Source organism: Danio aesculapii, chromosome 4, assembly GCF_903798145.1.
Source record: "Danio aesculapii chromosome 4, fDanAes4.1, whole genome shotgun sequence".
NCBI classification, from domain to species: Eukaryota; Metazoa; Chordata; class Actinopteri; order Cypriniformes; family Danionidae; genus Danio; species Danio aesculapii.
Window position 1 is genome coordinate 50417573 of NC_079438.1, and position 18057 is coordinate 50435629.

The window sequence follows — 18057 nt, forward strand, 5'->3', positions numbered from 1 at the left end:
GGAATAATACTATAACCTATTCAATGTGGCCTTTATATAAAAATACAATGTGAGTGTATGACACTGTGCATTGCCATAATATAGACAATTTTATTTATTTATTACTCTTTTTTTATTATCCTTTATTTATTTATGTATTTATTTATTGTGTGTAAAGTGGTGTAAACCTGGATATTAATTGTTTTATTAAATAAAATCTCTCTCAATTCAATTCAAACCTGCTTTATTTGCGTTACAAATGTGACATATGTATTGCCAAAGCATTTGTGATGTTTACATTAAATAGAGCATATATGAAAATAAATGACTTAGTAGTAGTGATTAAAAAACACAATAATCAACAGGATTTTTAACAATCAACATTTTGGAATTCATTTATGACTATTTCCAGTTTACTCTCTCTCAGGATAAGTCAATTCAGTTTATTGGCATGCCATACATACATATTGCCGAAGAGTACAGCACAGGGGAAATATTGATGAAAATGATGATGAACAATATTGATGAAAATAATAAAAATAATAGTATTTAATAAAATAGAAATTAATATACGTGCATATAAACAATAAATACATACATATATTTATATAAAACATAATATAATACAGATATACAGTGTTACATACTTAAGTAGCCCACACCCATTTTAAAAATTAATATTTTAATTCATTTCTCAGTAAATATAGGTAAGATATTTTGGTGCATTTGAACAAAACAAATTTATTAATTCGATTTATGTATTAAAAATAATATTTTAGTCACCAAATATCTTTAGTAATATAGGTATTATTCATTTAAATTCATGCAAAATATAGAAAAAAATTACAAAAATTTTATACATATTTATTTGTTTCTCTTGATTTTTTCCCCCATAATATATTAATTTGGGTGTACAAATTTGGACCGTTATCGTAAGTTATTTTTCTAGATAATTAGGCTTCAGTGCTGACTAATCTAATGTATATGCACAAATATAATATTGTATAGCTTCCTATTAAAAATATGAAAATATGAATTTAAAAGAGAGACTTGTACGGGGTGTACTCATATATGCTGAGCACTGTATAGTCTCTCTCTCTCTCTCTCTCTCTCTCTCTCTCTCTCTCTCTCTCTCTCTCTCTTTCTCTCTCTCTCTCTACCCCCCTTCCTTCCACCTCCATCTCCTCCTCAAATGTGCGCAAACCAATCAGCGGCGTCCGGAGGCTCGAGCTGTGGTGCTCGCTCTGCCAGCAGCAGCAGAAAGGCTGCTTATCAAAGAAACGCACAACTGGAGAAGTCCATTCACTCACAGCCTCTAACCATGGGTCCTGCCTGCTTCTCCTGGGACGTCTGTTTGCTTTTCCTCCTCATAAATACTTTAGATGTCATGGGAAATGTTGGAGTCCCAGGTAAGTCTTCATCTGTCTTTTTGAAAATGTATTTTAACAAAGCTTATATAATTTTTTGTTAAACTTTTATTACCTGAAATGTAAGTCTGTGAGGACTGTAAGTCAGTGCTTTCGGTTTTTGCACATGATTTTAGCGAAACTGCAATGTCTGATTAAGCCAGCTGCGTTCATTTAGAAAAGCAATTTAGTCATACCTTGCCCTGTCATTAGTGCATTTATGCGCATTTGAATGCGCCGGTTTGGTTTTTACGCGTGATATTCCTTAAGGAGAGCTTTTGCTGGGGTCTTTTCAGATTCCCTTGGGGTCTACAGGAACATGAGCCGCCCTGATGGGGTCGGTGCGGGGGGCTTATCGACCCCTCACTCCTCCACTACCGTCAATACGCATTGTGTCTCTCCATAATGAATGCCTGGAAAAGTCAATAATGAGAAAAACAATAAAAACAGATTGCCTGTTCTTTTTTTAAGCGACCCGACTGGAGATTTTGTGACATTTTAGCTTCTAAAAACATGCTTTTGCAAATGATCTAAAATGAATAATCAATTTCCGAATGAGTTTGGCGATGCGCATTATGGACTTCTGGATTTTTCCGGATTGAATCTTTTAAATAGACATTATTTATTCTTTTAAAGTTATGAAATGCACTAACAGAAGTGTTGTGCCTCTGTTTATGTGGATTGAAAGGGATGGATGTTGGGTAAAAATCGCGCACCGCTGCGCTAAAGGTGTTCAGCTGTAATCAGCTTTGCGTAAAGTTGAAGTCGCCCTATTTGATGGAAAGACAAAAAAAGTTTGAGGAGCCACTGCTGGTGCGGCAAAGGGTGCAACTGCACATTGATAGCCAAGCAAACCACCTCAGTGACCTCCTCAAAAAAGACAATCTCTCCCAAATGAGCTCGCCAGCAGTCTGCTTGTTCATTCATTCACATCTTGGAGAATAAATGAGCGATTTCTGCTTTTGCATCAGTTCATCACCTCCTTGGACAGTTTTTTTCTTGCTTAAAAGGCCACACGGTTTCTTTCAGGAGACAACTTATTTTGTCTCAGTGGATTTTGGTCCTTTTTATGCTCTTTTCTGCTTGGTTTTACCTGTCTGATCCAAAACTGCTCTCAGATCAGCGACAAAGAACATTTACCACACCATGATCAATCAAACAGGCACAAGTCACTCTTTATTCATAAAAGTCCAATTTTATTTCATTCACTTTGTATTTCGGTATTGATGTGCTGAGATCTGTGCGGTTGCTTGTGACATTTACATTATTAATTTAGTAGACACTTTTATATAGACTATAAATGTAACAGATTTTAACAGATGCATTTAACAGATATAATTGAGCTAAAATGATATGTAATGACCCTCTCTTTGTTTGTTTTGTTAGTTCGAATCTTATAAATAAAGGTTTCAGAAGGTTGCAGTGTTGTAACCATTTTTCCCCAAAAATCCTTTAGTGAATCATTCTTAAAATAAACATGTTTCACTATTTCTGAGGGTGTTTAAGGTTAATCATGGAATCTTTGATGGCAATAAATAAAAAGTTGCTTCTGCAGTCATACCAGCTAATTTGTGTCTTTAGATCTTAAAACGACCATAGTGTGAAGAACATTTTAAAATCTAAAAACAGCAACAAAACACTTATACGTTGAAAGTTCTAGCAATATCTAGTAATGGATTTTTATTCCATTTAATTCAATACAATGCATTTTTTTAATCAGTATTTTTCAGTACACAATACACACAAAACATTAACAAAACAAATAATATAAGTTGGGGCAACACGGTGGCGTAGGGGGTAGCGCTGTTGCCTCACAGCAAGAAGGTCGCTGGTTCGAGCCTCGGCTTGGTCAGTTGGCATTTCTGTGTGGAGTTTGCATGTTCTCCACGTGTTTGCGTGGGTTTCCTCCAGGTGCTCCGGTTTTCCCCACAGTCCAAAGGCATGCACTATAGGTGAATTGGGTAAGCTAAATTGTCCGTAGTGTATGTGTGTGAATGAGAGTGTATGGTTGTTTCCCAGTGAAGGGTTGCAGCTGGAAGGGTATCCGCTGCGTAAAACATATGCTGGATAAGTTGGCGGTTCATTTCGCTGTGGCGACCTCAGATTAATAAAGGAACTAAACCGAAAAGAAAATGAATGACACACACACACACTGTTGTACAGCTGTCTTTGCGGGAGCTTTCCACAGAGGTAATTATTATTTTTATACAGTACAGAATGTATATTCTACCCTAACCTTACCCCTAAACCCTTTTTACATGTTTTTCATTCATGTGATTTATGAGCTTTTATCCTTGTGGGGTCCAAAAGAACCCTTTAGAGAACAGATTTTTGTGAAGAACATTTTAAAGTCTAAAACCAACAACAACAACAACAACAACAACAACAACAACAACAACAACAACAACAACAACAAAAATGCTTTGTGCAATGTTGAAAATTCTCCACAGAACCATCAGCTCATTTAGTATTCAATCAATCAATCAATCAATCAATCAATCAATCAATCAACCAATCAATCAATCAATCAATCAATCAATCAATCAATCAATCAATCAATCAATTTCATGTAATTTATTTGTTTATTTGTTTTACATTTTATGGATCTGAACTGACAGATAATCACTGCTGTCATCATACTATCATGTCAATACAGGGTGATTAAAAAAGAATGCCACAACGTTCAGGTTGATGTCACTCCAGTGTCTGGAGGGGGTCAAATTGAACATCTATGAACTTTAAGTACTCTTCACATTAATTAATTACCCAAGGTTTCTTTGATTAAATATCATTACACATCATTTTTCTTTGATTAAATACAGATTTTCTAAGTTGTGATGTTCTTTTTGAATTACCCTGAATAAGGTTTATTACACATTTTTAAAACATGCACTATATATCAGTTTGTGTAATTCCAATGCATTTTATTTTATAATAATATTTATACATATGCAGTACATCACCAGAACTCAATGTGCAATGCTAAACGTTCTCCACAGACTCACCAATGCCAATAAAACCTTTCTTTTCAATAAAGCACTAGCTCTATTAAAAAAGCATATTTTTTAAAGCGCCAACCTCTTCAGCGCATCATCTTCATCATCATCATCATCATCTTGAAGTGACACTTTTAATCTTTTCAGCTCTGGCATGTGTAACAAGCATTTATCAGAGTCTCATCCCTTGCGAATCCTCCACAGATGCTGACGAGTGCTCTGAAGCCACAGACGACTGTCACATCGACGCTCTCTGCCAGAACACTCCAAAGTCCTTCAAGTGCATCTGCAAGACCGGTTACAAAGGAGATGGCAAGCACTGCGAAGGTGAGACCATTTCTGTTTCTCTCATCCCGTCTCTCTCTCTCTCTCTCTCTCTCTCTCTCTCTCTCTCTCTCTCTCTCTCTCTCTCTCTCACACACACACACACGCACAGGTCATCCAGCTGTTCTGTAGCTCCTGCTGTGGGTCTTAATTAGTGAGGAGGAAGTGCAGTGTGAGGGTGAGAGGTGCTGGAAGGCCAAAACCTGCTCCAGTCTTTACACCTCCCTCTGCTGTTCTGCCTGAGAGCACAACACAGCTGGAGCCAAACACACACACACACACACACACACACGCACACACACACACACAAATGTATGCACGTACGCACACATTTTATTACAACTCAGAGAACAGCATACATTTTATTTCATGTATGCTTAGTTCCTTTATTCATCAGGGGTCGCCACAGGGGACTTATCCAGCTTTTATTCTACACAGCGGATGCCCTTCCAGCTGCAACCCAGTACTGGGAAACATCCATACACAATCATTCACGCACACAATACACTACGGCCAATCTAGCTTGTTCAATTCACCTGCAGCGCATGTCTTTGGACTCTGGGGGGACTGAAGCACATGATGGAAACCCACGTGAATACAGGGAGAACATGCAAACTCCACACAGAGATGCCAACTGATTCAGCTGGGGTTCGAACCAGCGACCTTCTTGCTTTGAGGGAACAGCGCTACCCACTGCACCACCGTGTCACCTAAAAATCATATACTGAATATATATATATATATATTGTAATACTAATATATATATATATATAGAGAGAGAGAGAGAGTGTGTTTAATATTATTTTATGCCATGAATTTTATATCTGTTTGTGCAATGCCAATTAATTATTTTTCAACCAAATTTATATATTCGCATCTTATTATCAAAACTAAATTACAGCATTTTTTCCTCAGTTAATGGGTTCCTTTATAATTATATTGTCATTATATTAAATTGATATACAAAATACATTTAGCTTAATTGTAGTATTTGTATGGTTATTTTACACTTTACAAGGATTACAAAGGTTGCTTTAACCTCTTAAGGCCCAAGGTGTTTTTTTACTTGCATTTTTTGTTTCTTTTTGCTATTTGGACTTATTGGAACCTAATTAGAATAAAACAATAAAAAAGTATCATCTTTTGATAGAGTGTACTTTTAGAGAAAAATTATGTTCATATATGTGGACTTGTGGTCCAAATTTACATAAAACCCTTTTTCCTGACTGTTTTTAATGCATACAGTTGATGTCACAATTATTAGCCCCCTTGAATTATTAGCCCCCCTGTTTATTTTGTTCCCCAATTTCTGTTTAACGGAGAGAAGATTTATTCAACACATTTCTAAACATAATAGTTTTAATAACTCATTTCTAATAACTTTTAAGTGTTATTGTATAAGTTATTGTATAATGATGTTAATAAGTTATTATTAATAATATTAATTACTAATAATTAATATGAATAATAATTAATATTATTAACTAATGAAGTTAATTAAGTTATTGTATAATGATGGTTTGTTCTGTAGACTATCGGAAAAAAACATAGCTAATAAGGGGCTAATAATTTTGACCTTAAAATGGTTCATAAAAAATTAAAAGCTGCTTTTATTCTAGCCAAAATAAAAGAAATAAGACTTTCCCCAGAGGGAAAAAATTATCAGACATACTGTGAAAATGTCCTTGCTCTGTTAAACATCATTTGGGAAATAATTAAAAAAAGAAAAAAAAATCGAAGGGGAGCTAATAATTCTGACTTCAACTGTTTATAACATATACATTTTTTTTAACATGTTTTGAGAGTAAAAACAACATTTATTTCGCGTTTTGGACAGTTAAAAATAGTGTTTGGGACATTTCATATGCTGCAAAACAGTTGCAGGATGACACTGTAAGTCTGTAACAAAATATAAAACATTCAAAGTATTTTAAATAGCCACTTAAGAGCTAAATGTGCTGTCCACGTATGTGGCCACTAACCCCTAGAAGGTTAAAACATGCATTATTTATGGTTTTCAACATTTAGTATATAAAGTTTTGTAATATAATGGCCAGTGGTGTAAAGTAACCAATATTCAAGTTACTGTAATTGAGTAGTTTTTCTCAGAAATTGTAATTTACTAAGTAGTTTTCAAAATGTGCACTTTTACTTTCCCTTGAGTACATTTTTAGTGCAGTATTGGTACTTTTACTCCACTACTTTCCTTCAAACTGCAGTCACTATTTTTTCTGGTCTAGGGACATTGGCTAGGTAAAAAAATCAGTCCTGCTATTCCTGTTCAGTCAAGTAGCACATAAAAAGTAAATTGCTTCATACCGACTGCTAAACATATGGGCACTTTATAAATGCAGCAAACCATTTGGAAGTATTAAAAGTGTCCAAGAAGATGTTCAAATTATTTACACACAGTGACCCAGAGATTTCATTGATGAGAAGATGGTGAATGTTTACTGTATGATGCCTGAAATGGCCAAACAATCACTAAATGCACTACAGAATGTTACATTTTCACATCCCTGCACAAATCTACTACTCTTGAGTCATTTTAAAAGGGCAGCTTTTACTCATATTTTGAGGAATATTTACAACAGACACTTTTACTCTACATTTTTGGGCAAGTAATTGTACTTTTACTTGAGTACGATTTTTCAGTACTCTTTCCACCACTGATAATGGCAAAAAAAAAAAAAAATTCCCATTCAATTGCATACAATGAATTTTGCTCAATCAGTATTTTTCATTACACAATATACACATGCAGATACACAAAACATTAACAAAACAAATAATACAAGTTGTTTTATTAATATTATATTTATTATTATTATGATTTAATTAACCCAGGAAGAAAATGTTTTGGGTGACACGGTGGCTCAGTGGTTAGCACTATTGCCTCACAGTAAGAAGGTTGCTGGTTCGAGTCCCGGCTGAGCCAGTTGGTGTTTTTTTTTTCTTTTTTTTTTTAGATTTAGTTTTTGGCATTCTTGCCTTTGTTAAGTGGATAGGACAGTTATTCATACAGGAAGAGAAGTGGGAGAGTGAGGGGCTAGGGGCGGGAAATGTCAGGATTCGAACTCGGGACGCCCTGAAGTGCTACTGAACCATATGTCAGCACGTTAACCACTAGGCTATTGCACTGACTTGGCATTTCTGTCTGGAGTTTGCATGTTTGCATGCTTTACGTGGGTTTCCTCCGGGTGCTCCGGTTTCCCTCACACTCCAAAGACATGCGCTATAGGTGAATTGAATAAACTAAAATGGCTGTGTGCATGTGTATGAATGTGTGTATGGATATGGTTATACTGTGCAGGCTGTATATTCTATCCCCCTACCCCAACCTTACCCTTAAACCCTCTTTACGTTTTCAAAAGACTTCATTCATGTGATTAAAGTGCCTTTATCCTCATGGGGTCCAAATCAAATGTCCCTACAAGATCAAAATGTACTGGTATTCCTATACTTTTGGGGACATGTGTTCCCCACAACATGAAGAATACCAGGTCTACACACAGACATACACAGACTTACATCTAATGTGACTATACAGGTAGTACACAACACATGGCTATAAAAGAGCATATAAACGTCAGATTAGAGATTATAAAACAGATGGCATGAGATTGATAGACATTTTTAAAGCAGAAACACTCATTTTACCCCCTCTTTCTCTCTTTTTTCTCTGCTGTTTCCTGTTATTGTACTCTGCGTTCTTCATCTGTGCACTTCTAGATTTTTCATTTCACATGTGCGGGAGAGAAGCTTGTGTTTCAGGAAAAGGGCCGAGATGTGCTCTCTCTCTACCTATTATGAAACCCTACACCCGTTCTCAATTGCATTAATGAATTAGGTGGATGTGAAATGGCGTTGCACCAGACTGCTCCTCAGTTAGCGCATCGTCCTCCAGTCTGAGGCCAGACGGCGTGGGCTACAACAACATCTTTTTATTTCTCTAAGGAAACACGGGGAATGTTCTGGACTTTACAGAAGCCTTTTCCTCCCACCTTCAAACCGCAGACTTAATGGCAGGGCAATGGGGCTGTCAGTTATATACCAAATACTCCATGTTAACATGCTCGTGTGCAGTTTTTTCTTGCTCTTATACTGTCTGAGCGGACATTCCGTCAACAGTGTAATGTGGTGTATTGTGGGGAATGGAGGGGCTGTTTTGTCTGAAGCGAAAAGCCCATTAACACCCCCCGTACCCACCCTTTAATTAAAGCCCTGCGTGTTTGGCTTTGAAGAAAATTAAGAAAACACTTGCTAACACTCTAATGCAGTCATGTTGTCTGTCTAAACATCAGGCTGTTACATGCTGGGGAAGTCTGTTGAACATGAGGAGATTCGTAACTCATCTATTTAATATGTAATATAGGTTTTTTTTTTTGATTGGCATCTATGGTTGCATTTGGAATCTTTAAGATGCATGAAATTTTCCATTGGTTAAAAGTTTTTTATAATGCAAGATGTTGGTGACACTTTTGTTTATGTCACAATTCATGCTATTTACTACTGGCGTATTACCTGCCTGTTATTAAGATATTAATAGTATATCAGTAGCTATAAAGTATGATCTTATTCTACATCCATAATCCTACTCAATACCTAAACCCAACTACTATCTTACTATTACCAAGCAGATAATTAGCAGTTTATTGAGCAACTAGTCTGGTTTGATAACAGCTTGAATTGTGACTTAAAGTGTTACTAAAATGTTTAACACACTAAGAAATTATATTTTAGAATAATTAAAAATAAAGCACACCAAACACACATAAATTTATTTACAATTAATCATTTAGCAGATGCTTTTTTTAATGCAACGTACAAAAGAGGATGATAAAAGTAAGGAAAATAAGTACAAATATACAATTTTTTAACTTTTGTTGTTTAATAAAAAGTCATTATTTAATATTTCCATACTAAAACTATGTTGCATATGATCATTATTTAATATTTCCATACTAAAACTATGTGAAGTTTGTTTATAAACTAGGATCAGGTGCTTATGATTGACCACGGCTGGTCCCGCATTAGCTAAAACATGATTCACCAATCAGATGCTTCCTAACGCACCATAAATATCCAGAGTTTCTTACCCCAGTTATCTACGTCTTGAAGAATCCCCACTTCCACTCATACTACTCCTCCTCCGTTTTTCTAGATAGGGCGGCACGCAGTGTTGTCAACTTAGTGACTTTTCAGACCCCCTTACAGATTGTGTGTATGAATATGAGGTGTATTTATAGTCCTGGTAATCAGTCTATGATCAGTCTACAGCTACCGCTGTGTGCAAGTAATCAGTGATGATCTGGAACATTCAATATTTCAAGTTACATTTGGATCTTAGTATGTGACCTTAAAAGTCATACAATTTATATATACATTGTTGGCAGGTGTACAAGCTGTACACACTACTCAAAGTTTGCTAAATTATAAATCATTGATCATTTTTAAAGTGACTTTGACAAAAACAAACGGTGAAAAACAATGTTTAAATGTGTATATAGCTTGTCAATAACTTGTGGAGAGCTTCTAAAATGTATAAAAAGGAGTCAAAACAGTGCCAATACACCAATGATGATCTGAACTGGCGAGTCTGCCAAGTATGAGCACACTCTAAGATCAAATGACTTGAGTTTTATAGAGCTATAAACTTACGTATGTTGACTTCTGTCTCTTTTTATTGATGCTTTTATTTCACTCAGGAAGCTTCAGGAGCATCATCGGCATCCTTTGGGGTTTTTAATTATACTTTAGGTATATAACATTGTGGGAACTGCTCAATAAATTCAGTCAGCTTGTCTGCAACCCTTAATGGTCATCACAAATCAATATCATTGTGCAGTTTTAGATTAGTGCTTATAGAATTATGTAATATTTGAAAAATCTAATAAACATTACTTAAGTTGATGGACAGTTATATAATGTCAATAAATAGTTTCTGGAGTACTGAACAATCATACTCAAGTAAAAGTGCCATTACTTACCCTAAAATTTAGTGCCATTATCCATTATTTATCAGGGGTCACCACAGCGGAATGAACCGCCAACTATTCCAGCATATGTTTTATGCAGCAGATGCCCTTCCAGCTGCAACCCAATACTAGTAAACACCCATACCCTCTTGCATCCACACACATACACACACACACTCATACACTACGACATGTCTTTGGACTGTGAGGGAAACCGGAGAAACCATAGGAAACCCACACCAACACGGGGAGAACATGCAAACTCAGATGGATGCCAACACAGAAATGCCAACTGGTCCAGCCGGGACTTGAACCAGCGACCTTTTTGCTGTGAGGCCACAGTGCTAAGTACTGAGCCACAGTGCTGCCTATGAGTAAAAAGTAGCTCTTTTAAAATTACTCAAGAGTAGTGAGTATTATACTGTGAAAGTTGATGCGATTACGTGCAATTTGTGTGTGTGTGTGTGTGTGTGTGTGTGTGTGTGTGTGTGTGTGTGTGTGTGTGTGTGTGTGTGTGTGTGAAAACGAAACATTCTGTAGTGCATTTAGTTATTATTTAAGGTCATTTGGTGATTTCAGTCATCGTACAGGGGGCATCCGTCATCTTCTCAACAGCGGCATGCAGTCTTAACAGTCCTATTTTGTGTAACAATTTTGTGTATTTTGGTTGTTCTGTATGATGTGATGTGTGATTTGATTGGACGGGAATCACAGGACTGATTATTCTACTTTAGCCAATCACCATGGACAAGAAAAAATAAATAAATTGGTGTTTTTTCCGGCAGCTGCCTCTAAGCAGGGCTGCGCCCCGTCAGTACCTGGATGAGAGACCACATGGGAAGCTACCTGGCTGCTGGAAGTGGTGTTAGTGAGACCAGCAGGTGGTGCTCAACCTGCAGTCTGTGCAGTCTAACGCCCCAGTATAGTATAGTGAAGGGGACTCTATACTGCTTATTTCGGATGAGACGTTAAACCGAGATCCTGACTCTCTGTGGAGAAGGAGAAGGGGTTTAACCCCGGCATCCTAGCCAAATTTGCCCACTGGCCTCTTAACCATCGTCATATGATAATTGGCTTCATCACTCTGTCTCCTCTCCACCAATCAGCTGGTGTGTGGTGTGCGGTCTGGCGGAATATGGCTGCCGTCGCGTCATCCAGGTGGATGCTGCACACTGGTGGTGAATGAGGAGATTCCTCCCAAAAAATGTTTAAAGCGCTTTGAGTGTCCAGAAAAGCGATATATAAATGTAAGGAATTATTTGTAATTTTTGTTTCAACTCATTTTAAATAAGTAGTTACATTTAATACATAACATTTTTGAAGTGTACGATGTGGCGTGCTATAATTAATAAAAAAAAGTTAAATAAAATTAATAAAACCACTTTTTAGATCGTTTTGATATTATTATACACGTTATTGCTTTGTGCAAAAATATGCCATTTTTAAAAGAATTAAATTAATTATTAAAATTAATATTACAACATATTTTTGTTTTAAATAAATGCTGAAAAAACGTATCTTTTCTAAACGGTCTCTTGGTCGTTTCGTGTTTTGTGTATTTTGATTGTTCTGAATGATGCAATGTGTGATATGATTGGATGGGAATCACAAGACTACTACTGATAGTTCTACTTTAGCCAATCACTTGGGATGTCCCGATCAGGTTTTTTGCCCTCAAGTCCGAGTCATTTGATCTTAAGTGAATACCGATACTGAAACCCAATCCAATAATTCTACAATTCATAAAGGCTTAGGGGCTACGGACGAACTCTATATGTCTGTGGTGAACGAAACATGGGTTATATCTTATAACAGGACAAGTAGTTTGTCAGAAATCTTCTTATAAAGGGCTGGTAGAGCTTTCTCTGTGTAATAGTGGTGAGACAGCATTTCAAATCGAGGTTCTACGTTTGCTTTTGAGGTATCTTATCAGGTTTGTTGTGTAAAATGTAGCTTTTTCCCTTCCACCTCTTGCAATGCCAAGTTTACATTTGAGTAAACTCGGTCATTTGAGTATTGTAATTTGTTACGTCACACCACTCATTATCATGCAAATACCATTTCTAATAGAATCTCCTACTGTCGATTAAATTAAAAAGCCACAGAAACGTTTGTCAGTATAAATACTTCCTCGGAGACAGCTATAAGTAAGCCCTTTGTAGGTTGAATCCCTGAAAAATGTAAACACCGGCTCTGTGGTTCTATCAAAACATTGCTCTGTTTGTTTGAGTGTCCCGACCAGCATGACACTGCAACATTGGCTCGACCAATGACATGAGTTGGAGGGCGGGGCTAACTTTGTTTGACCAATGGATATAAAACTCCTAATAAAAGAACAGTTATATATAATGGCATGACAAAGGAAGCATTTTAGGTTGGATTGATTATGCAAATTGAGTGGGCGGAGCTTTAAAGGGAATTACCACAATTCCCAATAGACCAGTGTGATGATTTGGGTTATTTTAAGATTGAACAAACTTTTTAAATGTGACTCTATGGGTTAGTTGGTTTATTAAGGAGAGAAGAGAATTAAGAATTTATCCCTCCTTTATTTTTTGTATCCCGGTCTGTAAAAGAGGTCAGGTACTTGTCGCAGCTGAAGGAGTGTGTGTTTGTATAGTTTCAGTGAGAAAGTGAGCGAAGAAGGGATGGGGGTGGTGAGGAGGAGACGGGTAAATGGAGTGAGAGATGGAGGTGTCGACCCATTACTAGGCCATTGTCTGCCTGGTGTCTGTGGACTCGTCACAGAGCTGCCGATGCTCTGATTGGCTGCCAAAATGTGCCCACCCATCATCTCTGACCCTCCCCTCACAGGACACTTCAGTCTCTTTTTTGCCAGTTCATTCACATACAGGCTTTTAAAAAAAGCTTCAAATCCTTACATGGGGGTTGAAATTTTGGGTTCTAGACATGCATGTAAAACATGCATGTAAAAAATTCATTCATGCTGTCCCAACAAAAATTAATTAGGTCACACTTTATTTTGATGGTCCGTTTGTTAAATTTAAGTTACATTGCATCTACATGTCAACTAATTACCATTAGATTATAAGTAGACTGTTAGGTTGGAGTTAGTGTAAGTTGACATGTACTTGCAAGGTTTCTTATAGTCAGTTAAATGTCTGTTGAAGGAGCAGTATCAGCAGATATTAAGCAGACAGTCTACTAATACTCAAATGGACCATCAAAATTGTTCAAAAAGTTAACTTTAAGTAGATAGAACATAAAACAATTAAGTTGTCCCCAAAAAAATATCAAGAATTGTGTTGCTTCAGCTCATTTTAAATAAGTAGTTTGAACAGGCAGCAAAATATGTTTTCAGTGTTAGATGTAGCATGCTATAATTGATCTAAAAATAAATTAAAATGAACAAAACTCCAATTTAAATAGATTTAATAATACTAGGCACTACTATTCAAAGTTTTGTGCATAAATATGGAGTTTTTAAAATAGTAAATTATACCTGTATGCAGTGAAAACGGATTAAATAAATGAAGCATTTGATTAGTAATATTGCAAAATATTTTTGTTTAATATAAATGCTGAAAAGGCGACGCAGTGGCTCAGTGGTTAGCACTGTTGCCTCACACCAAGAAGGTTGCTGGTTTGAGTCCCTACTGGGTCAGTTGGCGTTTCTGTGTGTAGTTTGCATGTTCTCCCTGCGTTCGCGTTGGTTTCCTTCGGGTGCTCCGGTTTCCCCCACAGTCCAAAGACATGCACTACAGGTTTTCGCAATGAATGATTACAGTATGTGAGAGAATCGCATCAATGGATTTGCTCTTCAGTGTTTGGACTTTCAGCAGTGAAAATTAAACCACACCAAACTGAACTGAACTCTGAAACTTTGAAAACTGGACCGACACAGTTTCAATCTACTAGAACTTCTATGTTAAACTGCTTTGACACAATCTACATTGTAAAAGCGCTAGAGAAATAAACATGAAGTGGATTGAAACTGCATTTCACATATTAAACCTAAAGTCTTGATGTTGAATTCCCAGACTAGTTCATGATTGTGTGACTTCTATTTATAAAAGTGTACAAATAGAATCATATTGTCTATACTTGCATTCAAAATGTACTTGTTTCCATAAACCGAAGGGATCCCATCCATATTGGACTGCTTTCTGGTCATACTAACCACCTTTACTAAACTACACAGAAACACACATTAGCAAGGTGTCATTGTTTACTTTCCTGTAGTTATATAAATTGCACGACCCCCATCTTCCTCTCGGTCCCTTCATGATGTGTTTTTCAGCACTTTGGGATTTGGGCATGTTTTGTTGGGCCAAAGCCGGTGTTGAGGTGTTGCCCCCCGCAGGTTTAACCCCCACTGAGGTGTTAGCGGAGGTGCTTAATCTGCCTGATGGGATGTTGAGCGTAAACACTTCTCCTTCGATTAGAGATCTGTGTGTGTCGATGGCAGAAATGGCTGTACGACCTGTCGGCTCGCTGCGGGCTCATATCAACAACAGCTCTGGGCCAGGAAGCATGTCAGCTGGATGCTAACTAGCCGTCCACCTTTTTTAACAACCCGTCCCCCTCACACTCCATATACACCTTGTTAGCCTTGCTAATGGGTACAACACATACACAGACACCTAAAAGCATTATCACTTTGACTCACAGTCATTTTCTTAAGCCATGTTTACACAAGATGCATAAGGCTAATGCCATACTGCTAAAAACAAAACAAACCTATCACAACCAGTACTTTGTAATGTTTCTAGTGTGTTTTGTCTATCTATCTATCTATCTATCTATCTATCTATCTATCTATCTATCTATCTATCTATCTATCTATCTATCTATCTATCTATCTATCTATCTATCTATCTATCTATCTATCTATCTATCTATCTATCTATCTATCTATCTATCTATCTATCTACTTGTCTGTCTGTCCGTATGTCCATCCGTCCGTCCATCCATCCATCCATCCATCCATCCATCAATCCATTTAGTTCTTTCCATCCATCCATATTTTTCATCCATTTATGTTTTTTTCTATCCATCCATCCATCCATCCATCCATCCATGCACCCATCCATCCATTTAGTTCTTTCCATCCATCCATATTTTTCTTCCATTTATAGTTTTTTTCCATTCATCCATCCATCCATCCATCCACCCATCCATCCATCCATCCATCCATCCATCCATGCACCCATCCATCCATCAATCCATTTAGTTCTTTCCATCCATCCATTTTTTATCCATTTATGGTTTTTTCCATCCATCCATCCATCCATCCATCAATCCATCCATCCATCCATGCACCCATCCATCCATTTAGTTCTTTCCATCCATCCATATTTTTCATCCATTTATAGTTTTTTCCTTCCATCCATCCATCCACCCATCCATCCATCCATCCATCCATCCATCCAATCATCCACCCATCCATCCATCCATCCATGCACCCGTCCATCCATTTAGTTCTTTTCATCCATCCATATTTTTCATCCATTTATAGTTTTTTCCATCCATCCATCCATCCATCCATCCATCCACATTGCTCTTCTCAAGCATGCCCACTAGATAAATGGTAATGAGACTTTTTGTTTGTTCCACAGTGTTGTTTCTGGATGTTTTTGGGATGAGTTGGCTCTGAGTTTGTCTACTGCGATGACACTTTTCCTCACAGTGTGCCAAAACCGACACTCTTTGATAGACAAAGGAAATAAACAACAAATAAATAAAATACTAGTGAAGTATTTATGCCTCCATAATTTTTAGTGTATGTCTGTTTGTGGCGTGAGTATGTGTGTATACTGTATAAGATTCCAACTGTCTGAACAGACTTTTTATGAAGAAAACAAAACCTTCTTAAATGCAGCTCTCGCTGTCCTTATAGCCGCAGTTGCACAATGTGGGTTGTGAGAGATTTTGTGGGAAATAATGTGGATATTTTTAGTTTGTGCCGTATGTCTCCAAGAGCACAAGCCAGGTTTATTAAATCACACTCCGAGGTAGCAGAGAACACAAAGCAGATACCCGCTATCATTGTCTGGCAGAGAACAGACACTTTCTGTCTATCTGATTTCAAGTGTGTGAGTGAATGAGGGAGAAATACTGTGTTTATTTTAGTTTCCACACTTACACGTTTCTGCTGTACAAACTCAGCAGTTATGAAGGCGTTTTGCAAGTCAACCCTTCTTAAACCTTCATTTTCAACAACTACTTACTGTAGTATCAATACCAGAATTTAACCATTTCATGGTCCATGCTTAGAGTTAGTAATTTGAGAAACCACTCTGACCACTTTGACCCATAAAAGACGAATGCAGGATAATGTGGAGAATCGGTGGTCAGTCAGTTCAATACCGCAGAACTGTACAATGTAGGGATCTTCTTGACATTTGAGAATTTGTACCATGGATAGAGAACTGGTCCAAAGTTCACTTTAGTGACGAGAACAAGTTTAATTTACTTGGGTCTGACGGGAAACATTACGTTCATCATCAAACTGAGGAAAGACCGAACCCAAAGTAAGTAAATCGGTCTTTGAAAGGTGGAGGTGAATTGTCATGGTTTGCTCGTGTTTTCTGCAGAATGAGTTTGGTCTCTTGTTACAAAGTGAATGCAAATGTGCCCCTTCTTCAACATGCAGTTCCTTCCTGGCACTCATCACTCAATCAGTCATCAATTTTCATTATTTCAGGAAATTACACATGAAAAATTGAATAAAGCATTTCCTAAAGCTGTAATCACTGAAATAATGTTCCAGAGTCCCGATCTAAACCTGATTAAAAATTTCTGGAAATCTTTTGTGACATTTTTATAGTTACGAAACGCTATTTAAACCCTATTTTTGTCACAAAAACACATAGCACTTGCATCAACCCCCTATGGCTTAGTTTTACGATGGATATATGCACTTTTTTAAACTTCAAAATAAAAGCCACTTTCCAACACCATTATACATCTTAAAAGAGCCAGGATACATTTTTAAACTACTTTGACTGTATTTGTCTGACCGAAAAAAGTAATATACACCTAGGATGTCTTGAGGATTACTAAATTAGGGTTTAATTTTCATTTTTAGGTGAACTATTTAACTATCACAGAAATAATGAAATGGCCAGCACAGTCCTGATCTAAATCTGATTGAAAATATCTGGTAAATCTTTTCGTGACCTATTTATAGTTTAGAAACCTTTTTTTTTTGTCACGAAAACACATGAATCCACTTCATAAGACATTCATTAACCGCCTGACATCCTGTGGTTTAGTTTTTCATTGGATTTATTAACTTTTTAAACTTCAAAATAAATGCCACTATCCACCATTATACAGCATGAAAGAGTGAAGATAAAAATTAAAACTACTTTAACTATGTTCTCCTGACAGAAAAAAAACATTATATAC

The 18057-nt window shown here is 36.8% G+C and overlaps 1 protein-coding gene across 2 annotated transcripts in view; it reads left to right on the plus strand.

Annotated features, from left to right (window-relative positions):
* The first annotated feature begins 1207 nt into the window (after positions 1 to 1207).
* Positions 1208 to 18057, plus strand: part of scube1 (signal peptide, CUB domain, EGF-like 1) — a 111884-nt gene continuing 95034 nt past the window's right edge. The window contains exons 1-2 of one of the 2 annotated variants that reach the window (XM_056455996.1): positions 1208 to 1388; positions 4586 to 4708. In XM_056455996.1, the coding sequence (XP_056311971.1) occupies positions 1301 to 1388; positions 4586 to 4708 (211 nt within the window). In that variant the 5' untranslated portion in view covers positions 1208 to 1300. The remainder of the gene's footprint in view (positions 1389 to 4585; positions 4709 to 18057) is intronic. The other variant, XM_056455995.1, reaches the window with a different exon arrangement.